This window comes from Diospyros lotus, chromosome 14 (assembly GCF_014633365.1).
Source record: "Diospyros lotus cultivar Yz01 chromosome 14, ASM1463336v1, whole genome shotgun sequence".
NCBI classification, from domain to species: Eukaryota; Viridiplantae; Streptophyta; class Magnoliopsida; order Ericales; family Ebenaceae; genus Diospyros; species Diospyros lotus.
In genome coordinates, this window is record NC_068351.1 from 2,694,879 (window position 1) to 2,720,932 (window position 26,054).

At 36.6% G+C, this 26,054-nt stretch overlaps 1 protein-coding gene across 1 annotated transcript; it reads left to right on the forward strand.

Moving 5' to 3' along the window:
* Nucleotides 1-12,807: 12,807 nt before the first annotated feature.
* LOC127790787 (phenolic glucoside malonyltransferase 2-like) lies at nucleotides 12,808-13,723 on the forward strand. Its single transcript, XM_052320467.1, is given in 2 exon segments — nucleotides 12,808-13,356; nucleotides 13,358-13,723. Coding segments are annotated over 2 exon segments (534 nt in total). The 5' UTR covers nucleotides 12,808-13,047; the 3' UTR covers nucleotides 13,583-13,723.
* Nucleotides 13,724-26,054: the final 12,331 nt, after the last annotated feature.

Consider the following 26,054-nt stretch of genomic DNA (forward strand, 5'->3'; position numbering starts at 1 on the left):
CCTCACTTGAGCAACTTAATGGCTTGGAAATCTAGAAGCAAATGGTAGTCGGCAACAAAAGCTGATGGAACTATCAACTAATAATAATAATAATAATAGTAACAATTTCAATATAGATAATAATAATTAAGATATTAACAATAATAGTATGCATATAAAACTTAAATAAAAATTCACTAACACATGATAAATTTTCAGGTATTAATGCTAATACGTCAAATTATCAAAGTAAGATCAATGAATTTAAAAATGATAATTTTGGGCCATTACATTAATAATTTAAAATTTTTAATTATTTTAAAATAATAAGTACTAATTACTATAAAATTAATAATAAATTTTAAATACATAAAATTTTCAACGCTAATCATAGGTTTTTCAATACATTATTAAGTAAATATTAAATATTTAATTAATCCATCAATTAATCAAAAATACATACTATTTATGAGAAATATAAATAGATACTTAAAGTATTAATTAAATTATAAAAAATTATTTATTAAATAAAATATGATCTTTATATAATATAATAATCTTTTTATATATATATATAAAAGTAGGATAGTTTAAAAAAAAAAATTCCTCCAAAATTTACATTAATGATTTGCAATTATACTTATTGTATTAGTAATTTGTATTTTGTAATTTACATTAATAATTGAAATCTTTCAATTGCTTTTAAATAATAAGTAGTAATAAATTTTTCCCTAAAAACTTGCATCAATGATTTGCATTTAGTATTTATTTCATTAACAATTTATATTTTATAATTTGCATTAATAATTTAAAACTTTCAATTGTTTTGAAATAATATGTACTAACTATTGTAAAATTAATAATAAATTTTAAATACACGAGTTTTTCAATGTTAATCATAGATTTTTCAATACATTATTATGTGAATATTAAATATTTAATTAATCCATCAATCAATCAAAAATAAATACTATTTATGAGTAATATGAATAAACACTTAAACTATTAATTAAATTACATAAAATTGTTCATTTATATAAAATTCTATCTTTATATAATATAATATAAATATTGTATATTATATATAATATATAGTAGAATAGTATGTAAATATTTCTTTTCTCCAAAAATCTGGCAAACTATTTTTTACATCTAAAATTTGTATTAAACTTGCATGAATTTTTCAATGCTATTAATTAATCAAAAAAATATTTTATGTTAGATCTTCTCATCAATTAATCCGTCAATCAATCAAAAATAAATACTATTTATGAGAAATATGAATAGACACTTAAAGTATTAACTAAGTCACAGAGAATTATCCATTAAATAAGATTTTATTTTTGTATAATACAATAATATATAATATATTATATTAAAGTAGAATAGTTTGCAAATTTTTGTTCCCTCAAAAAATATGTCAAACTATTTTTGCCTCTAAAATTTGTATTAAATTTGCATGAATTTTATGAGAAATATTAATAGACAACTTAAACTATTAATTAAGTTATAGAAAATTGTCTATTTATTTAAAATATTATCTTTATATCTTTATTCTATATATATTTATATAATATTAAAATATAATAGTCAAAAAAAGTATTTTGCCAAGTGTCAATCAATGGTGAATTTTTTCCTCAAAAACTTGCATTAAATTAAATGTAGTGATTAATTAATAATTAATTACTTTAATAATTATATTATAGTCTTAAAAATGTGATATCTTAACAAATTCAGAAAAAATTATTTAAGGTTGTCAAATGCTAGGGTTTTCAATGCTAATTAATATTTAAGGTATCACATTTTTAAGACTATGGAGAAAGAAATCAAAATTCATATTTTTAAAATTTTGTTATTATTGAAAAAAACTGATTCTTATTCATATTTAAAAGTTTTAATTTATATTTATAATTATAATATAATAAATAAAAAATAACGAACATCTTTAAGGGGATATATTATAGATTTTATAATATTTATTTATAAATAAAATATAATATAATAAATAAATATTTTATAAATATTTTGTCAAATAACCTACTTAATGTGTTATTTATTCTTGAACACATTGAATGGTAGTATATTGAATTAAAAGTGTCATTCATTAGTATATTGAATAACGAATAATTAATTAAACTTAAATTTCGATGAATAATTAAAGATTAAAAAAAATTATAATCATCAATTATGTTAAAATTATTTAAAGTAACAAGTTATTTTTTTATTTTTAAATTAAACTCTACCGTGTATCACACGGGTTCATCACTGGTATATAATATATTATACTAAAGTAAAATAGTTTGTAATTTTTTTTCCCCTCCAAAAATCTGTTAAACTGTTTTTGTCTCTAAAATTTATATTAAATCTTCATTAGTTTTTTGAGAAATATTAATAGACAATTTGAACTATTAATTAAGTCATAAAAAATTGTCAATTTATTTAAAATCTTATCTTTATATCTTTATTCTAAATATATATAATATTAAAATAGGATAGTCGGGCAAAATATTTTGTCCAGTGTCAATCAACGACAAAATTTTGTTCTCAAAAACTTGCATTAAATCAAAAGTAGTGATTAATTAATTATCAATTTTATTTTTAATACTTTAATAATTATATTATAGTCTTAAAAATGTGATATCTTAACAAATTCATAAAAAAATATTTAAGATTGTCAAATGCTTGGGTTTTTCAATGCCAATTAATATTTAAGATATCACATTTTTAAGACTATGGAAGAAATCAAAATTCATATTTTTAAAATTTTAATATTATTGAAAAACTTATTCTTATTCACACTTTAAAATTTTAATTTATATTTATAATATAATAAATAAAAAATAACAAAAATCTTTGAGTGGTTATATTATGTTACGGGCATTTTTCGAACCGCTTTGGGCTATTGTACGAACTGCTGCGAATTGGAAATGGTTCGATGATAAGGGCCAACCTCTTGAAGCCCAATGGGCTCAAGGGCGAAACCGTCTCTGCAAGGTCACATAATTACTAAAGCGTGAGCTCTGATCACGGTAACAAACGAGCTCCTGACGATGACTCTAGCTCCTTGGTGAACCCGACCAGCTCACGAATGAGACCACGAAGCAAAATAACTGGATCTGATCTTCATATGGGTTTGTTTAATCAAGCTCCATGGAATGCGAGGAGGTGAGAAAGCTCAGCTTATGTTCGCTGCGGATTGCAGGGCTCGATTAGACCCTCCTGAGCCTTCAACATATTTCGGGAACTCCGTTGTGGGTTGCTGTGCAACCGCAGATGTGGATGGCCTGCTGGGAGAAGATGGAGTGGCCATGGCAACCAAAGTAATCGGTGAAGCCATAGATGATCTGAAACATGCAGATCTGAAAGCAGCCCAAGATCTTATATTTGGTAGAGCATCAACTCCGACATCACTAGATAACGTTTTCACCATTGCAGGGTCACCTCGGTTTGAGTTCTACAAGGTCGATTTTGGGTGGGGGAGACCGAGGAAAGTGGAGGTGATATCCATTGACAGAACTGGAGTTTCTCTCTTTCAGATTCCGGGGATGGCACAGCCATTGTTGAGATTGGATTCGCTCCGAAAAAAGACAAAGTTGCAGATTTTGCTTCTTTGTTTGCTAGTGGCCTTGAAGCTTTTGCAAGGCCATAGAAGTTGCATTACTATCTAATGAAGTTAGTAGTTCCGAGCGTAAATCAATTGACAAAGAAAGAATGTATTGGGCTGTTGCTTTTTGGGTGTTTAAGTTCTATATTCGAGCCCTGATTAGTAGATTATTCAGCAGGTAAGGAGCGATTCTAAAAAATAAAAAATACTTGCCGCCTTCACATTCGTGATTGTACTAGAGTCGATACCTACTTGTTAAATTTCTTAATTTAGCTCTACTGCTGAAATCGTGAGCCGAAGAACGAAAGCACTCGTGATAGTGCGTTAACCAAAAAAAAAATAAATAAATTAAACTAGTATTTAAATTCAAATAAAATTAAGAATAACTATTTACTATTTAATTCTTAAATAAACTTAATAATTTCAATTCAAACATTCACAAAACAAATACAAACCAATTCAATTTATTAACATTTAAATTTCACAATATTTAAATATCACAAATTCAATATTCAACTTACTATCTTCAATACAAATTTATAATTAAATATCATATTAAATATTAATATTCAAAATATAAACAAAAATAATTACAAAATATATGTATGCATGTACTTTCCACTACCACTAATGTTGCCGGCGATAATTGCTGGACAAAGATTCTCACGATCAGAGATTATCATTAGAAACATCAAGTGAATAGAGTTAGCATACAAAAAAATGGAATAAATTTAACGGTTGAACTTTAGTAGATTTGATTTTTAAGTTTCAACCAAACTTAAAAATGCACTGTTGGCCGCCACTGACCATTGTGGTTGGTGGTATCCGACAATTAGAGGCAACCACCCGACATTCAAGGGTTCATCGACCAATATACCCAAAAATCAACAAGATCTAATGATCAAATCTTCATAGATCAAAACTTAAAGCTCCAGCCAACCCCAAATAGCAAGAAAAATGGACTATAAGTCTCCACCTGCAATCGTGGCTGGTGATTTGTGGCGATCAGAGACAATCACCTGATACCCCTAAATGTGCTTATTTATATATATAATTCAAATGCTAAATAACAATAAATTAATCTTATTTTTAAATAAGATACATTTATTACATATATTATTTTTAACTTTCAAATAATTCTACTAGTTAAGTAAATAATTTAAATCATAATATATTTATCATTAACTAATAAAATTATTTCAATTTTGAAAATAAAATACAATAAATACATATAATCTAACAAAAAAATACATTTATCGATACTTAAACATTGCCCTAGTCATTCAACTTAAAATTTCTTTTCTAAAATAAAATTATATTATTGTTAATACGTCATTGTTTATTTGTCTCACTTGTTTCTGTCTTAGACAAAAGACAAGAATTTCAATATGAATACTAATAAATTTAAAAGATATTAAGATTGCATAAAATAATAAATGATATAAATGCTATTTAGAATAAATTTTAATATTTTGTTTAAAATTTAGTATTAATAATAAAAAAAATTATTAATAATTATTTATTAACAGGTAATTAATTACTCATTATTTGACGAATAACCATACATGACGCATTTTTTCGTCACCCAATATGATACACAATAGTGACAATTAATGTTTTGCTAACTTGTGCTTAACATAAAAATTATCAATAACTATTGGTGACGAAACTCAACATCACCCAATGATACTCGCGATTGTGACTATTTGTAATATGTCACAAATAAGTATCCTTCCATATCTGACATAAATAAATCGTCACTCAATGTCTTCAGATATATCAACCTAAAAAAATACTAACAATGGGTGACGAAACTCACTGTCACCTAATACTATTCACCAATATGACGATATGTAATGTGTCACAAATAGGTATTTTTGAATACATGATGCAATAAATCATCACCAAATGTAAAACTAATTAGTGACATTTCTAAAATCGTCACCATATGCATCAAATTAAAATATTACTAACAAGGGGTGACAAAACGTAATGTCACCTAATACTATTCACACATGTGACGATATGTAATGCGTCACAAATTTGTATTCTTGCATACATGACGAAAAAAAAATCGTCACGAACGATAATACTCATTATTGACATTTCAAAAGTCGTTACCTTATGTATCAAACTACAATATACTAACAATGGGTGTCGAAACTGAACGTCTAATATTATTCACAAATGTGACAATATGTAATACATCACAAATAGGTTATTTTTGTATACGTGACGCATATCATATCGTCCCCAAATATAACACTCATTAGTGACATTTATAAAGTCATCATCTTATGCAACAAACTAAAATATTACTATTAATGGGTGACCAAAGTTAACGTCACCTAATACTATTTACAGTTGTGATGATATTTAATGCGTCATAGATGGTCATCCATTCATTTGTGACACAAATATATCATCACCCAATATAATATTAATATGATGACATTTTATTTTTCGTCACCTATATATACAAAGCGTCACGAAATCATTTTCCGCAATCGAGTATTGGCGCTAAAAGTTGGTGCCAACTTATGTATGACGTTTTTTTGTGACGAAATCTCAAAATCATCATAAAAAAATAACAGTTCATGAATTTTTGTGACGAAATGCTTATATCGTCACAAAAAGAGTATTTTTTGTGATGAAAATTTCTAGTGCCACTAAAAAATTGTCACTAATAGCAAAATCTATTGTAGTGATGCCCAAAAATCAGTAAGATCCAACAGCCGAATTTCTCAAGATCTAAGCTTAAACTTTCGGCCAAATCCAAATATAGAGTATATACGTATATATCACTTTAAAAGACTTACCTCTTTTTAGATTAGGGCCAATGGAGACGTGCGACGAATGGGAGAGGGAAAGAGAGAGAGAGCTGAAGTTGCTGTAATGGAGGAGACGAGGAAGCTACAATAGAGGAAAGAAACGAGATGTACGAGTGGGAGAGAGAGGAATGGGAGGAAGGGAGAGAGAAAAGTTGGTCAGAACCAGAGAAGTGAGAGAAAGGGAGAGGGTGAGAGAGAGAATAAGGAATGACGAAGTCCCTTGGGCTCGATCGAATGCCTATTTTCAGCGCGGGAGACAACGAGCTTAACGACCAAAAGATGAAGAAAGAAAGTGAGTGTGAGAGAAAGAACAAGACAGAGAGAGAGGGGGATGTGATGAAGGGTCACACAAGAGATAGCGTGAGAGAGAAAACAAGACAAAGAGAGAGAGAGAGAGAGAGGGATGTGAGGAAGGGTCATGCAAGAGTGAGAGAGAAAGAGAGAAGAAAGTGAGCAAAAGGAATGGTGAATTGAGGGCATGTTAGTAATTGGCTCAATATGGACAAATTTGTAATTTAACTGAGGGTGGCACGGAGGATGGCCAAATAATATTACTTATTAGATTTTTAATGAGAGTGCGATCTCTAAGAAACCCCACTGCCATTTTGCTCTCTTTCTTCTCTCCTCCCTTTCCCTTCGCAATTGTACCTTTCTCTTCTTCTCTAGAGTAGGCAACAAGCAGCAAGCACATTCGCCTATTATATCCCATTTCTTCTCATCTTCTGACATTGTAGGGGCAGGGACGATCGACGGCTTCTCCTCTTCCTTCACTGGTCAATTGTTGTGACGTGATCAACACCTGTTGTCCATTTTCTCCAACTTATCGATGCACGATGACCACATCGTTTGCCTTCTCCGATGAAGGCAACTGCCTACGACCACCTACAACTCCGAGCCCTTGCTATACACTTACTCACCAAGTTGAGTCGGAGTGAAGTTCGATTGGATTGCAACCCTATTCTCATCCCACTAATATACATATATAAATATAAATATATAAAGAAGGTGAAAGGTATAGGCGACAAGATATATATATACATATATAATAAAGGGAGGAATTCATATTTGATCTAATTCAAATGTATAAAATCATTTCTGTACTTTTTATAGAAAAAAAACGTTTTTGACTATTCAAACAAACTAATTACACCTTATAGCCACTTTTATGCAAGATACCAAAAATACCCTTAATGAGATTTTAAAATAGAAAACCCACATTGTCCTTAGTTTCTTTTACCAAAATACCATTATCTCTTTCATATAACTTTTCTTCTCTCTCATCTTTCAACATTCACGTTACTCTCTTTCTCTCCATTATCAAACTATCAAAACTCAGTAATTCTTCATACATTCAATCTTTTTGCTTGTTGAGTCATTCAATCTTCTTCATCAATCGCAGCGACCTTACTGAAATCCCATTCAACAAGTTTTTTTCTCTCCAATAAACAATTTCACTCAATCTCAAGATATCAATTTGATTTGTATTTGTTTTATTTTTTAAAATAATTTGTGTTCACATTGCTTATTAAGGCTGTGTAGAATTATTGTAATTGTGAACAAAACATATTTTGATAGATATCATTCTAAATCTGTACTAATTTGGGTGATAAAAAAATTTTCGGAACTGCACATCGTTATCGGGTTTTGTGGGCCACAAAGCCCGATCGGGCTTTGTGACCCACAAAGTCCCCCATCGGGCCTTGTGGTTCACGAAGCCCGATCGGGCTTTGTCCTATCGGGCTTTGTGGCCCACAAAGTCCCCCATCTGGCTTTCTGGCCCACAAAGCCCAAAAATAAATTTTTTCAATTTTTCTTGACTTTGTTTTTTAAAATTAATGTGTTCCATTAATACAAAAATGATGTCTTTTTACGTTTATTGGGTTAATTGAATGTATATATATCACAACAAACATTATTATCTTTCACTTTGTGTGAGAATGTCCATCCACTATGAACACAACCAATACATGATCAATTGTTCTAAATAATATTGGACAAAACAAATATAATGCTACGATAATAAACTTACTCAAGAATAAAAGTGTAACTTCTTAACAATAATTTATATTTTGAGACTATTATTGGACAACTTAAAAAAATCCCATTGCAAAAAAAAAAAAAATCGGGCTTTATGGTCTACAAAGTCTCCCATCGGGCTTTGTGACCCACAAAGTCCCCCATCGGGCCTTGTGGTTCATGAAGCCCGATCGGGCTTTGTCCCATCGGGTTTTGTGGCCCACAAAGTCCCCTATCGGGCTTTGTGGCCCACAAAGCCCGAAATTAATTTTTTTTAACTTTCTTGATTTTTTCTTCAAATTAATGTGTTCCATTAGCACTAAAATGATGTCTTTTTACGTTTATTGGATTAATTGAATGTATATATCCCAACAAACATCATTATCTTTCATTTTGTGTGAGAATGTCCATCCATTATCAACACAACTAATACATGATCAATTGTTCTAACTAATATTGCACAAAACAAATATAATGCTATGATAATAAACTTACTCAAGAATAAAAGTGTAACTTCTTAACAATAATTTATATTTTGAAACTATTATTGGACAACTTAAAAAAATCTCATTGCAAAAAAAAAAAAAAAAAAAGGGGCTTTATGGCCTACAAAGTCTCCCATCGGGCTTTGCGACCCACAAAGTCCCCCATCGGGTCTTGTGGTTCACGAAGCCCGATCGGGCTTTGTCCCATCGGGTTTTGTGGCCCACAAAGTCCCCCATTGGGCTTTATGGCCCACAAAACTCGAAATTAATTTTTTTTAATTTTCTTGATTTTTTCTTCAAATTAGTGTGTTCCATTAGCACTAAAATGATGTCTTTTTACGTTTATTGGGTTAATTGAATGTATATATTCCAACAAACATCATTATCTTTTACTTTGTGTGAGAATGTCCATTCATTATCAACACAACTAATACATGATCAATTGTTCTAACTAATATTGCACAAAACAAATATAATGCTATGATAATAAACTTACTCAAGAATAAAAGTGTAATTTCTTAACAATAATTTATTTTTTGAGACTACTAGTGGGCAACTTAAAAAAATCCCATTGCAAAAAAAAAGAAGCAAGCTTTACGGCGAACAAAGTTTCCCATCGGGCTTTGTGACCCACAAAGTCCCCCATCGGGCCTTGTGGTCCATGAAGCCCGATCGGGCTTTGTTCCATCGGACTTTGTGGCCCACAAAGCCCGAAATTAATTCTTTTTAATTTTCTTGATTTTTTTTTCAAATTAGTGTGTTCTATTAGCACTAAAATGATGTCTTTTTACGTTTATTGGGTTAATTGAATGTATATATCCCAATAAACATCATTATCTTTCACTTTGTGTGAGAATGTCCATTCATTATCAACACAACTAATACATGATCAATTGTTCTAACTAATATTGCACAAAACAAATATAATGCTATAATAATAAACTTACTCAAGAATAAAAGTGTAATTTCTTAACAATAATTTATTTTTTGAGACTACTAGTGGGCAACTTAAAAAAATCCCATTGCAAAAAAAAAAAAAGTAAGCTTTACGGTAAACAAAGTTTCCCATCGAGCTTTGTGATCCATAAAGTCCCCCATCGGGCCTTGTGGTCCACGAAGCCCGATCGGGCTTTGTCCCATCGGGCTTTGTGGCCCACAAAGCCCGAAATTAATTCTTTTTAATTTTCTTGATTTTTTCTTCAAATTAGTGTGTTCCATTAGCACTAAAATGATGTCTTTTTACGTTTATTGGGTTAATTGAATGTATATATCCCAACAAACATCATTATCTTTCACTTTGTGTGAGAATGTTCATTCATTATCAACACAACTAATACATGATCAATTGTTCTAACTAATATTGCACAAAACAAATATAATGCTATGATAATAAACTTACTCAAGAATAAAAGTGTAATTTCTTAACAATAATTTATTTTTTGAGACTACTAGTGGGCAACTTAAAAAAATCCCATTGTAAAAAAAAATCAAGCTTTATGGCCAACAAAGTTTCCCATCGGGCTTTGTGACCCATAAAGTCCCCCATCGGGCCTTGTGGTCCACGAAGCCTGATCGGGCTTTGTCCCATCGGGCTTTGTGGCCCACAAAGCCCGAAATTAATTTTTTTTAATTTTCTTGATTTTTTGTTCAAATTAGTGTGTTCCATTAGCACTAAAATGATGTCTTTTTACGTTTATTGGGTTAATTGAATGTATATATCCCAACAAACATCATTATCTTTCACTTTGTGTGAAAATGTCCATCCATTATCAACACAACTAATACATGATCAATTGTTCTAACTAATATTGGACAAAACAAATATAATACTATAATAATAAACTTACTCAAGAATAAAAGTGTAATTTCTTAACAATAATTTATATTTTGATACTATTATTGGACAACTTAAAAAAATCCCATTGTAAAAAAAAATAAATCTGGCTTTATGGCCTACAAAGTCTCTCATCGGGCTTTATGACCCACAAAATCCCCCATCGGGCCTTGTGGTTCACGAGGCCTGATCGGGCTTTGTCCCATCGGGCTTTGTGGCCCACAAAGCCCGAAATTAATTTTTTTTAATTTTCTTGATTTTTTGTTCAAATTAGTGTGTTCCATTAGCACTAAAACGATGTCTTTTATGTTTATTGATTAATTGAATATATATATTCCAACAAATATCATTATCTTTCACTTTGTCAATTCATTATCAACACAACTAATACATGATCAATTGTTCTAACTAATATTGGACAAAACAAATATAATGCTATGATAATAAACTTACTCAAGAATAAAAGTGTAATTTCTTAACAATAAATTATTTTTTTAGACTACTAGTGGGCAACTTAAAAAAATCCCATTGCAAAAAAAATAATAAAAAAATCAAGCTTTGCGGCCAACAAAGTTTTCCATCGGGCTTTGTGACCCACAAAGTCCCCCATCGGGCCTTGTGGTCCACGAAGCCCGATCGGGCTTTGTCCCATCGGGCTTTGTGGCCCACAAAGCCCGAAATTAATTTTTTTTAATTTTTTTGATTTTTTTTTTTCAAATTAGTGCATTCCATTAGCACTAAAATAATGTCTTTTTATGTTTATTGAGTTAATTGAATGTATATATCACAACAAACATCATTATCTTTCACTTTGTGTGAGAATGTCCATCCACTATCAACACAACCAATACATGATCAATTGTTCTAGATAATATTGGACAAAGTAAAGATAATGCTTTGGTAATAAATTTACTCAAGAACAAAAGTGTAATTTCTTAATAATAATTTATTTTTTGAGACAATTATTGGGCAACTTTGAAAATATCTCATTGCAAAAAAAAAAAAAAAAATCGGGCTTTGTGGCCCACAAAGTTTGTCATCGGGCTTTGTGGGCCACAAAGTTCGCCATCGGGTTTTGTGGTCCGCAAAACCCAAAAATAAAATTTTTTAATTTTTTTCGAGTTAGTGTGTTGGATAGCACTAAAAATTTAAAAAATAATAATTATTAAAAAAATGTATTTACTAGTAAATTATTTTTTTAGGGGGAACCGAACATGTGTTCGAAACCCAACCAGTTATTAAAATATTAAAAAAATAATAATTAAAAAATAATAGTAATTAGAAAATAATAATAATTTAATAGTTAAAAATATATTATTATAATTATGATTTGCAATTATTATTACAATTTAAAAATTAAATAATAATCATTGAATAACAATTTTTCAATTATATATTTAATAATACATATATATTTAAATTTATTTAATTAATTTTATTTATATGTAATAATACATATATATTTAATAATTAAAAAGGGGTGGAGGTTTATCGGGTTTGTTGTGGGGTTAAATAGAAATTTAACCCTTTTATTTTTTTTTGTATTGAGGATAGTTTGGGAATTCATTATCTTTGTCTTTATTCTTAATTTTTAATAAAAGTGGATTGTTGAAAAGTCAAAGATTATGGTTCAAAGCGGTAAAGTGGCTATTTTTTTGTAACTATTTGTTTGGAGGGGCTAAAAACGTTTTTTTTGTAAAAAATGAGATAAAAACAAATTTTGTATTTATGGGGGGTTATTTTTTACAATTTCCACTATAATAAATAAGGTGAGACACCTTAATTAAATAAGATGGGAGACTGAGGCTGTCATGCCCGAGACCACCGACAAAAGACTAAGATTATCACGCCTGAGGCCGTCGACACGAGACTGTGGCATGGCTGGGCGGTGCGTGGGCCGTATGGTGATATGACGCCCCTTCATTCCTTTCCTCCTCAAGGTCAGTTCTTCACTGCGATTGCACGCGAATAAACATATCATACATTTCGCGTTGGACTTGCAGTACTTGCTGCCGTGTTGCTTGGATGGAATCTTCGAGTTGGCAAGTTGGCCCTGTGCCCAGTTATATATACTCTTATTTATTTTTATAGCTCCAAATCAAACTTTCCAGCTAACTCCTCCTCAAAACTATACATCAACAACGCAGCTACTAACTCGTGCTAATTTTCTGCCAGCTGTCTGGCTGGCTGACTTATTTAAGTAATCACATCAAAACCAATTAGCACAGCCAAATCAAACTACAATCCAATAACGATTACCATCATTCCTTCGCAAATTCTTCTTCTCTAGTCTCTCTCATGGAAGCACAGCCAAATCCGGTGAAGATTGGTGAGGTATGCAGAGTGGGTCCAATGGCGCCGGCCTCATCTGCGCCCAGCTCAGTACTTCCTCTCACCGTTTTCGATCTTCTCTGGTTGAGATTTCCTCCAATCCAACGCTTGTTCTTCTACGAATTACCCTCTCATCTCGGCACGACCGCGGCTTTCTCCCTGACCGTTCTTCCAAGATTATTGAAACAATCGCTCTCTCTTACCCTCCAGATATGGCCTCTTCTCGCCGGAAATTTGGCATGGCCTCAGAATTCCCACAAACCTGTAATCCAATCCTCTTGACGGCGATGCTGTCTCGCTCACCGTAGCCGAGTCCAGAGCCGATTTCCGCCATCTCTCCGACAAATCCAGCATCCGTGAAGCGACAGAGTACCATTCTCATCTACCAGAGCTTCCATCTTCTCACTCGAGAGTTCCAGTTCTGGCTTTACAAGTCACTCTGTTCCCGAACTCGGGGTTTTCCGTTGGTTACAGTGCGCACCACGCTGTGGTGGACGGGTAGACCCTAACCATGTTTATGAATGCATGGGCTTCGATTTGTTCGTCTTCTAATTCCATGACGGATCAGCCATTGTACGGCCGGGCCTTTCTCTCTGAGGATCAAGAAAGAGCTATGCTAAAAAGGGTGCTGGATCAAGGCGGACCAAACAACAAGAGTCTCATGCCCATGCTGAAATCTCCGGGCGATGCCGCCTTTGTCACATCCCAACTCACACGTGCCAACATAGAGACCCTCAAGAACTGGGTACGCTTGGATTAATTGAGCAATAAAATATTCATTCATTGTATTAAATGGCACGTCTATTCCAACATTATATGCTTATGTTTAAGTATCAGAGCCTCCTTGGTTTCTGTTTTGCTGAGCCGAGCCGAGCTCGGCTCGACTCATTTGCAGCCCAACCTTCAAGCACTTGTTTTCCTCGAGTGCGATTTTGTTCACCCCATGGGTGAACGTCACCCTCACAAAAATATCACCCTCACAATTTTTGTGAAGATAAAAAAGACAACGAAACGACATAAAATATTTTATGTCGTTTCGTTATTTTTTTTACCCTCATACTTTTGTGAGGGTGATATTCACCCCTGTTAAAGAGGGTGGGGGTGAACAAAATTGCACTCGTTTTCCTCACCCCCATGCTGCATAGTGACATGAGTGCGATTTTGTTCACCCCCTTCAACCATCACTCTCACTATTTTGTGTGAGGGTGAAATGTAATGAAACTATAATTAAAAATTATCTCATGTCGTTTTGTTATTTTCCACTTTCATAAAATAGTGAAGGTGATGGTCACTCCGTTAAAGTGGGTGAACAAAATCGCTCTTTAGTGACACCCCAAACTTTATTTATGAAGCTATTGGAACTTTCGGTGTCAATTAACACCATCAGATGATGGCTTCGTATGTGGGCTTGCACCCGCATCGTTTACGGAGTCGATGCTCTTGTCTTCGCATCAAATGAAACTTCAAGTTCATCGGGAGTGTCATTTGCAACGATCTCTTCGTATGTAAATTTCATCGCAATTGTTACGAAATTAGATTAAATTTAAATTATAATCAAATCATCAGTCACATAAATGGACATAAAATTTAATGTAAAAATCTCAAATCGAAAAAAATTATGAACAAAAAGAATAAAATATCACTAAACAAATATTATTAGTACAAAAGTGATATTACCACACCTAAGATGATATTAGTGCAATTAATTCTGGAGCATTGAACATTTATTTATAAAATTAAAATCATTTATAGATGTATGATGTAAATCATATCTTGACCAGAAAATAATTCATAAGAATAATTCTCCGAATGACATACATCTCAATCAAAACCGAATTTAACATTTTAATCATAGACAATTTTGAAGTCATAATCATGGTTAAATTGAGAGTTCCAATCTCAGTTAAATTTTAATTCTGTGTCATAATTATAAGAATCTCAAACTTGACACAAAATTCAGACATGAAATTATTCAAGAAAAAAAGAGTAACAAAATTATAAAAAATTAATCTCCTAATAAATACCAACTAAAATTACACAACATGAAATACCATCAAAATCCATACAAAATTTACTATAGTTAATATCTTTAATCGCACTTAAAATATAGCCAACTAAATTAGTCTTAACACATATTTATTGATCTTAATGACTTTACATTTATCAATATAAATTTTCTTTGATGACTCCATCTTTATTTAAATTTATTTATAAAAAATTGCACGCATCTTAATTTGGCATAATAAAAATCTGATGTTCTGATCCATCAAAGGGATATCGTAATTTAAATTACCCATCAAATATTCTGGACAATATCAAAGAATTGATAAATAGCCAAATTTGGGGGAGGGGGGGGGGGGGGGGGGGGGGAACTGCGTCTTTTTGATGGATTTGACTTAATGGGTCAACTCTGGACGGACCAAATCTATAGCGGGTTTGGATGGGTAAATTGGGTATGGTCGAATCCGAATCTGGGTCATGGCCGGGAAGCTTGGTTGCTTCGATAATGGACGACCAAGGGCAGGATGAATCTTAGCTGGCCGTCAATGATAGTAGAGGACCCGTCGGCGACGACGTTTGGGAAACTATTGGGCGATCGACGGCGGAGGCTAACGGCCGACGATTAGAGTCGACAATCGGTCGATCGTGGAGGCAGAGGCGACCGATGGGGTGTTTGGTTGAACGGGAGAATGATTGGCCGGCGAAGGCGATGAAAGCATCGATTGTAACAAAGATTCCTACGCCTGCGCCTGCGTTCTTGAATTTCCCTAGGAGAGAGTCGTTTGATGGTGGGTAAAGCTAGCTTGGAATTTGGTGGTGGTGAAGGGTTGATTTTTGCCAAATTTTGGGCCGTTGAGGTCCTGTACAGATAGAGGGCTTTATCGTGAAGACAATTTTCTTGGTATTTTGGTATTTGGCTTCGAAAAGCTAGGTAAGCCCCTGGGCATGGGGTAAAGACTGCCAGTTGAAGGCTCGTACGTCCACCCGAAGGTGGCCACTCACATAGCAACTTACTTGCTGGACTTCTGTCAACTATAGTGCTGGGAAGAAGAAGATCAAACCTCTATCGGCATAAGATCATGCTATTTATACATTATTTATGTACATTTTGAGTTATACAAGACACATAATTGACATATATATTCCTCGCTTTATTGCACCTCACTACGTCTTAGCGTCTTAGGTGAGGACATTTTAGATATTGGTACATTATTGTGTAGTTCAAGATGTACATAATGATGTACCAATAGTATTTTACATTGGTATATTCCTTGACCGTACCCAATTGCATCAATTTTGTAAGCTAACTAACAAGTCATGTGCAAAGGGGTAAGGGAAAAATAAAAAGAAAAGACGGGTTGACCGTGAAAACGGGCAAGACCCATATGTATTACATTATATAAAGGTGCGTGCAGCAGCCTCTTTCCCCCTTCCCCTAGTCGCGTGTACACACAGACGTGCGTGCACACACACACACACACATATATATATATTACTATACATGGCAATGGAGTTGGCAAATGGGCCCGACCCGATACTATAGCAAACGATTTGGACCAGGCCAGTGCTTTGTGGCCCACGGCTTGGACATCCATCAAACTGGGAGTAGCCCACTCAAATGGTCCGACTTGGCCCACTTTGGCCATTTATTAAGGTCATAGGGTCGTCTTGTCTGGCCCAACGTGCCTTTCTCGTGAGCCAAATTTGACCCGACCCACGAAATGGGCAGGCCGGCCCACCCATTTGCCAACTCTACATGGCAACCTTGGCTTGCTTCTGTCATCTAAGGTCGCAAATAAGTTGAGCTATTCGTGAATGATTTGGTATTCAATTCAATAAAAGTTTGTTTAATTTCAATCGTTTAAGTAAATGAGTCGAGCATGACCTTAACTTTGAAATTCAATTTATAAATGAGTTGAAGTTGAGCTTAGTAAAACTTGACACGTTAACTCGTGAGTTAGCTTGATTAGAAACTTGTGAGTAATCCCGATTAGAAGTTTAAAATTAACTTGAAAAAACAAAATTATTTTTATTAAAATATGAAATGGTGTTAATTTTATGAAGTATTCTAAGATTTTTATTAGACAATTTATTATATTTTTTAAAATGCATTATAAAACATATAAGTAATTTTTTCTTATTTATAAACTCTAAGATAAATTTATCTAGAAAGGAGAGAAATAAATTTATTTGAATCTTAAAAAAAAAAAAAAAAAGTTATGTGACTTTTTTTTCAGCAAGTTCAGAAATAAATTTAAGAAATACTATAAAAAATATTTTTGTCTACAATGCGTTCTATATCTCATTTTTTTCAATCCATATCTTAGTTAACAAATATTTTTATTTTAGATATAATCAAGAACATCCATATCCTAGATCTATGTTTGGTTTTACTGTGCAAAAATTTTAGAATCTGATAGATTTTTGGCTTCATATCATATAAATATGGTTATAAGCTTTGGAAAATATATAGTTAATGTTGGAATTCATTTTATATAATTCATTCTTAAGAACTTAATAGTATTCTATGGTTAAAAATGCTACAATTGAATTTGAAAAACTTAAAAGGATTGTTTAATCGTGAAAAACAGACACTGTTTAAATTTTTTCTTTTTCAAAGAAAATGATAAATTATATTTTCTGTAATTAAACCGGTCCTAATAGTCTCCATTAGTTAATAAATTTATCAGAGTCCAATCATGGAGGCATTTTGTATAATTAACTATATTGGTATTTAGTGTGTTAATAATTCCATTGTTTTATTGTACAAAACCAATGCCAATTTATTTGATATATTCTCTTCAAGTTAGAAATAATTTAATTAATTTTTAATTTACCTTAGATCGATTATAATCACGTGATGATGATTAGGCCGAAGTCCTTTTTCTGAGTTTCCCAAGGGAATTGTTATGTATCACAAACTTTGATGGGATTAAGGTTTTAATTTTTTTTGTCTACATATCATAGAATTATTATAGTAATATGAAAAGCTTGCTTTACTTAGTCGATCTACAACTTTTGTTTTTGTCCTTTAGAATGATTAAACATTCTTTATAATAAGTAAAGATGCTGTGTTAAAGAGGAACGCGATGTTTAAGGAACACTTCTTTTCTCATCATTAGCTGCTTTAAAGGTTAATTTGATCATTAGAGACAAAAATAATTTGTCTCTAATTTCAAAGTTTAATTTGTCAAAGACAAAAAATTTAGAGAGGCATTGACTAAAGCAAATTTAAGTTACTTTTTTTTTTTTGGCGTCTTCGCGTTAGCCCAATCCACGAGTGGGACCATGGATTCGGCATAGAATTTTTCCAAAAAGAAGATTTGGGTTGGGCAGGTCTTCAAACTTTTTTTGATGGAGAAAGAGAGAGAGAAAGAGAAAAATAACGTTTGGGTTGGGCGGGTATTCAAATTTTTTTGATGGAGAGAATGAGAAAGAGAAAAAGAAGGTTTGCGTTTGGTGGGAATTTAAAATTTTTTGGTGAAAAGAGAAAACGAAAGAAAAAGAAAAAAAAAGATATGCAATAGAGAGAGAGTGACGAAAGAGTGAGTCGTTTGATGTTGGGTAAAGCTGGGGTTGGAATTTGGTGGTGGGGAAGGGTTGATTTTTGCCAGCTTTTGGGCTGTTGAGGGCTGTACAGATCTTCTGGGCTACATCGTGAAGACAGTTTTCTTGGTATTTTGGTACTTGCTTTCGAAAAGGCAGGCGAGCCCTTGGGCATGGGGTAGAGACCGCCAGTTGAAGGCTCGTACGTCCGCCCGAAGGTAGCCTTTGAGGCCACTCACATAGCAACTTACTTGCTGGACTTCCGTCGACTGTCCAGCGCGGGGAAGAAGAAGATCGAACCTCTCGATCGGCGTATTCCTTGACCGTACCCGATTGCATCAATTTTGTAAGCTTACTGACGAACAATGTGTAAAGGGGGGCAAGAGAAAGTAAAAGCTAAAAATAAAAAGAAAAGACGGGTCGACCGTGAAAACGGGCAAGACCCATATTATGTATTATATTATATAAAGGTGCGCCCCGCAGCTTCCTTCCTCCCTTCCACTAGACCGGCGCGCGCATATATATATATATATATATATATTAATGTGCATATTAATGTGCATGGCTACCTTGACTCGGTCCTCCCATTCATCTAGGACTGGTCTAACCATAAATTCATATATGCTATGATATAAGTCCCCAAAATTGAAAAGCTCTAAATTTTAAAAATTTATATTATATATTTTTTATTTATTAATAATAAATATTTATTAAATATTTAAATACAAAATATTATAAATTTTTTTAATTTCCTTTCACCATTTTTCAATTTTTAACCGTTACTCACCTAAAGTTACTCATTATTAGTGAATTTTATCTTTTTAATTCTATCAGTTTATTTTGTTTTGTTTCTTTTTATAAAAGAATTATGAATGTATAGTTTTTTATTTGTATTGACTTTTTTATAGTTTTAAGAAAAATTAATTTTATTTTTCTTTGTTTATTGTAATAAGTTATTTGGATTTTTTTTTTATCTCCAATACATTATATTTTAGTTGAAAATATATTGTCGTTAATTATTATATTTTGTAGTTGATCGAATTTTAATTTTTTTTAATAAAATGATAAAATGTTTATATAAAAAAGTATATTAATTATTTATTTTTTAAAAAAAATTATTACTCGAAGGTCTCAACAAATCTTTTCGTCTAGAGCCCCCAACTTCGTTGAGCCGGCTCTACATCCATCTAAACTTGTAAATTAGTTGAGTCATTTGTGAGCGATTTGATATTTGACTCAATAAAAAATTGTCCGATTTCGTTTATTAATCTAAACAAATCAAACTTGACCCTAAGTATGTATGCATCAATTTTCTAAGTTAACTAACGAGTCATGTGCACGAGGGAGAGGAAAAAGTAAAAATTAAAAAAAAAAAAAGATGAGTTGACCCCAAAAAGGAGACAGGTCAATTGGAAAACGGGCAAGACCCATATGTATTACATTATATAAAGGGCCTGCGACAACTTTCTTTCTCCATTCCCCTAAACGCGTACACACACATATATATATATGTATATATATTACTAGGCATGGAAACATTGACTTGCTTCTCCCATCTAAGTGCAACTCCGAGAGGGGTGCCATTTTGAGTTGTTAAATCATCTATTTGCAACATTGAAGAGTGTTATGCCATTCCTGAATTATAAATCTACTTCAATGATAGATGTCAAAATAGGAGTGTTATTTTAATATTTTTTATTAAATAAAACTAGAAAATTCAAATTAAATTACGAAAAATTAAAATAAAATATTTAAATTCTAACAATTAACTAAAATAATAACATTTATTTTAAATCAAAATCAATTATATATATATATATCTTGCCCCTTTCGTCTCCCTTTTTTTATTGATCATCTCTCTCTCTCTTTCTGTATTTTGCTTCCCCTCAACAGCTCGCCCCCTATCGCCCTTGATCGGTCATTGCTCACGGCTTGCCCTCGCTAGTTGCCATCTCACCCTCGTAGGCTCACCCCTAAGTCTCTCGCCTTACTCTTACTTGTTACCTCTCTCAACTCTCTCACTTCGCCGCTCGTAGGCGTCACCGCCTTGCCCTCACCTTTCTTACTCTCCGTTATTAGCTGGTTGTTATATGTATTTCCCGCATCACCCCGCATGGGCCAGACTCGGTCCGATAGACCGGCCAAATCACCCAAGGTCAAGAAAGCCCGGACGACCTCGTCAAGGAAGGTCCAGCCTCCACCAAAGATCCGGAACTCGTAAAGCGAGCGTATGGCGAGCTCCCGGCAATCTCCTAACGAGCTCGGAGCAATCGACTAACGAGCTCCTGAAATATCCTCCAGATCCCAGGACCATCCAGGTCGCTCGCCTAAAACCTCCAGCTCGCATAAGCGGCAAAGCTGCTGAGAAGTCAGAGGTAGGGTCCTATCACTTTATCTGTAACAGCCCATGCCCCTCGTAATGAGGATCCCACTCCCGGTCTTGCGAAGGCGGTAAGAACTATTTGTCCCCCATTATACAAACACTGTATTTTTATATATTATCTAGATTGTAAAAGCCCCTCAAGAAAAATGGAAATAAAGGAGACCATGAGGGGCAAGGAAGGAGAACAAGAAAAATATAATCAGATACCGCCACTCTGGGAGAATAATCGGAGGGCGGCCGTGGATTAGGCATCGTTCTGGCCGAACCACGTAAAAGATTCTGGTGTACACGCTTGGAACGTCGGGGGGAGGGGTTTTCTTCCTTCCTTCTCGGTATTTTTGGATTGACTCACCGCGGCCCAAAACGAATCACGGTCGGCCGAAATCAAACGTCGACATTTTGGCGCTAGAGGAAGGGGCCGCTCTGATCAATAGCCATGGCTAGAGGAAGGAATACTAGAAGTTCCGAGGCGGAGGTCGACCCACCTGAAAATCACCACGACCGACCACGAGACCTACCACCAAATGGAGGACCCATTGCCCCGACAGCCGATACTCCTTTGCCGCCGCCCGCCGGAGACGCTCCCGGCATACCACCACGGGTCCCTGTCCAGCCTACTGTCCAAATCACTGGGACAGGGACGATCCGGGACTGGCAGCAGCGCCAGGAAGCATTGGAGAATACGGTAATGCAACTCGCTGACGCGGTCAGAATTCTGGCCCAAGCTCAAGCACGGGCTGTCCACGACCCACCGGCGTCGCCTCGCAGGGTCCGCCAACCGCGGGAGGAGAGACACCCACCCGCGGAAGAAGATATCGGGGATAACTATCCGTCCCCAATTCACCGCTCCCCAGTCCGAGAAAGAAGCAGGCGATCGCAAGCCCAGCAATCAGTAGGACCGGACTCAACTGTGGAAGAGCTGTATCAGAGGGTGCGACAGCTGGAGGAACGACAAGGAGTCCGCAGCCAGAATAATGGCCGTGGGGATAGGACGCCGTTCGCCAGAGAAATTGAGCTCGAACCCCTGCCCCGGTGGTTTAAGGTCCCGAGCATGCCACAATATAATGGGGACAGCGACCCCTATAATTACCTGGATGCATACAACGTGCAAATGGATCTACAGACAACCAGCTCGCTGGCTAAATGTCGCGCCTTCCCAGCAATCTTAGGAGACATCCCCCGAGCTTGGTTCAGGAGCCTTCCGCCTGGTAGCATCAACAGCTGGGAGGAGTGCCAACAGAGGTTCCTTAACCAATACAGGGCTCTAAGGAGGCAGCTCGCGCCACCTTGCCACCGTATTCCAGAAAGCAAACGAACCATTAAGGGATTACATCGCCAGGTTCAGGCGCGAGGTGAGCAACGTCGAAGATCCCTCGGATGAAAGTATCCTAACGGCGATCTCCGCCGGCCTCCGAAAAGACGGAAAGCTCTACGAGAGCATCTACCGAACCCCGGTCAAAGACCTGGGGGAATTCTATGAACGAGCTTCCAAGGAAATCCAATGGGAAGACGCCTTCGGGACGAAGAAGCCCGTCGGGTCGAGAGAAGAAGTTGGGGGCTCCAGCCAGAATAAGAGAAGGCACAACGGAGACGCCGGAAGAGAAGCTCGGGGGGAGCGCTCGAGCAATGAAGTGTTCAAGCGAGCTCGGAAGGCAGAGGGAGATGAGCGACCTCATAGATCACAGCGCTTTGACAGCTACTGTGCCCTGTCAGACCCCCAAGAAAGGATCTTCGCCATCGAAAGGAACAAAGAGGAATTCGGGAAGCCCAACCCGTTAAGAATCCCAAACAAATTCCGAAACAAAGAAAAATTTTGCGCGTACCACAACGAGGCGGGTCACAACACCTCGGAATGCTGGGCCCTAAGGGACGCCATCGAAGATCTGATAAGAAGAGGTCGCTTGAAAGATTACGTGGTGCGGCCGACTAATCAACCAAGCTAGCCGCCGGTACAGCAGCAGCCTCCCACCGATGATGACCAATCACCGGCTGTACGAACCATCTACACGATCCATGGCGGGCCCCACCTCGCTGGGTCCTCCCACAAATCCCGCGACAAATACATACGAGAGGCCAACCATGTCTTGCTAGCGAGATCGGGCGAACAGCCGGTTCCCGCGAAGCGGCCTAGGGGTAACCCAATCCCAGAGAAGATGTTTTTCTCGGAAGAAGACGCCAGAGACGTCCATTGGCCGCACAACGACGCACTCGTTATACGAGCCCAGGTCGGCAACTCCGAAGTGCGGAGGATAATGGTGGACACGGGAAGCTCGGTAAATGTAATGTACAGAGCATGCTTCGATCAGATGGGTTTGGGACCGGAACAGTTGAGTTCGTCCCCAGAGCCACTCTATGGGTTCACGGGAGACGCAGTGATTCCCGTCGGTCGGATCAGCCTTCCCCTCACCATCGGGGATGCGAACCGCCAGGCCACTACTTTGGCAGAATTCCTAATAATTGACTGCCCCTCAGCATACAACGTCGTACTCGGAAGGCCGGCGATGAACGACCTGGATCTAGTGACCTCAACCAGGTCGCTTACGGTGAAATTCCCGACCCCCGACGGTGTAGGGTGTGTACGAGGCGAGCAGCACCTCGCAAGACGTTGCTATGAGGACGCCCTGAAAATGGGAGCAAAGGGAAAGAAAGTAAATATCATCGCAAAAGTCGGCCCGCGATCAACCGGCCGATGGGAGAACCTGGATCCACGCGAGGTCGACTGCGAAAAGCCCACCAGTCCCATGGAAGAGCTCGAAGATATCTCAGTCGGCGAGGCAGACGAGGAAAGGCACCTCAAGCTAGGCAAGAGTCTAGCCCCTGAGGTAAAATCCCAACTTACAGATTTCCTTAAAGCTAACCTTGATGTATTCGCATGGAACCACGAAGATATGGTGGGAATCGCCCCAGAAGTCATGTCACACAGGCTCAACGTAGATCCAGGCTACAGGCCAGTGCGCCAGAAGAGGAGGCCAATGACTCCGGAGCGTTATACCGCTCTTAAAGAAGAAGTGGACAAACTCTTGGCGAATAATTTCATCAAGGAAGCCCACTATCCGGTCTGGGTGGCCAACCCGGTCCTAGTAAAAAAGAAAAACGGGAAGTGGAGGACCTGCATCGACTTCACCGACCTGAACAAGGCCTGTCCTAAAGACAGCTTTCCCCTCCCCAGAATCGATCAGCTCGTGGATGCAACGGCTGGTCACCGCCTCCTCAGTTTCATGGATGCCTACTCAGGCTACAACCAAATCCCCATGAACCCCACGGACCAAGAGCACACCTCGTTCATAACCGACCGGGGGCTCTATTGTTACAAGGTCATGCCCTTTGGATTGAAGAATGCTGGCGCGACCTACTAGAGGCTGGTCAATACGATGTTCGAAACACTGATCGGAAAAACCATGGAAGTATACGTTGACGACATGCTGGTAAAATCCGAGCAAATGACGGACCACGTTTCCGATCTAAGAGAAACGTTTGGAGTCCTCAGGAAATATCAGATGAAGCTCAACCCGCTCAAGTGCGCCTTCGGTGTAGCCTCTGGAAAATTTCTTGGGTTTATGGTAAACAACAGAGGCATTGAAGCCAACCCAGACAAAATTAAGGCTCTGCTCGACATGAGGTCGCCCATAAGAAAGAAGGAGGTGCAAAGCCTCAATGGTCAGGTCGCGGCTCTGAGCCGTTTCATTTCAAAGGCAACTGACAAGTGTGCCCCGTTCTTCGAGCTTCTAAAAAAGGAGAAAGACTTCAGATGGACAGAAGAATGCGAGTTCGCATTCCAACAACTAAAGGAGTACATGGGACGGGCCCCACTGCTCGCCAAACCTAAGGAGGGAGAGAGGTTGACCTTGTACTTAGGAGTATCCCAACAGGCTCTTAGCGCGGCCCTCGTTCGGGGGGAAGAAGGGGTGCAGCACCCCATTTATTAAGTCTCCAAAAGCCTAATCGATGTAGAAACAAGGTACGCACCAATCGAAAAATTAGCTTACTGTCTAATAGTGGCATCAAGGAAGCTGCGACCCTATTTTCAAGCTCATGAGATCGAAGTCCTGACCAAATACCCATTGAAACAAATCCTCCAAAAACCGGATACCTCAGGCCGTTTACTAAAATGGTCTATTGAGCTCGCTCAGTTCGACATAAAGTACAAACCAAGGACGACGATAAAGGGTCAAGCGTTGGCAGACTTCATTGCCGAGTTTACTGGGCCAATTGACGAGGAGCCGGAAAACCTGAAAGGACCGTCCTGGGAACTATACGTCGATGGATCATCGAACGAACAAGGAGCGGGAGCCGGGGTTATGCTAATAAGCCCCGAAGGTCACAAAATCCTCTGCGCCCTGAGGTTCGGTTTTTTAGCCACCAATAATGAATCCGAGTATGAAGCCTTATTAGCAGGACTCCGCCTGGCAAAGGAAATACGAGCTGAATTCTTGGAGATCTTCAGCGACTCTCAACTAGTTGTCAACCAAGTGCGGGGAGAATACCAGGCCAGAGACACGAAGATGGCAGCATACTTACAGAAGGCACGCGAACTTTTAGCCACTTTCAAAAAATATGAAATGCATCAAATCCCCCGTTCCCAGAACTCTCATGCGGACGCTCTGGCTCGCCTAGCAACTGCCCGGGACGCAGAATTCTTGGGGGACATACCTGTCGATTTTTTGGCCACCCCGAGCACAGAACAACGAGATGAAACGCTACTGATCACGGTGCCCCAAAACTCATGGATGACCCCCATCTTGGAATATCTGCAAGACGGGAAACTACCGGAAGACAAGCTGGAAGCACGTCGCCTGCGAGCTCAAGCCGCCCGATATTGCATCTACGATGAAAGACTGTACAAGAGGGGATTCTCAGCCCCACTCCTGAGGTGCATTGACGGCACCGATTGCCAGTCTGTGCTAGAAGAAATTCATGCAGGCCACTGCGGTAATCATGCAGGGGCACTCTCTCTGGCACAAAAGGCCCTCCGACAAGGGTTTTATTGGCCCACCGTGAAGCAAGATGCCATAGAGACGGTCAAGAAATGCGAGAAGTGCCAAAG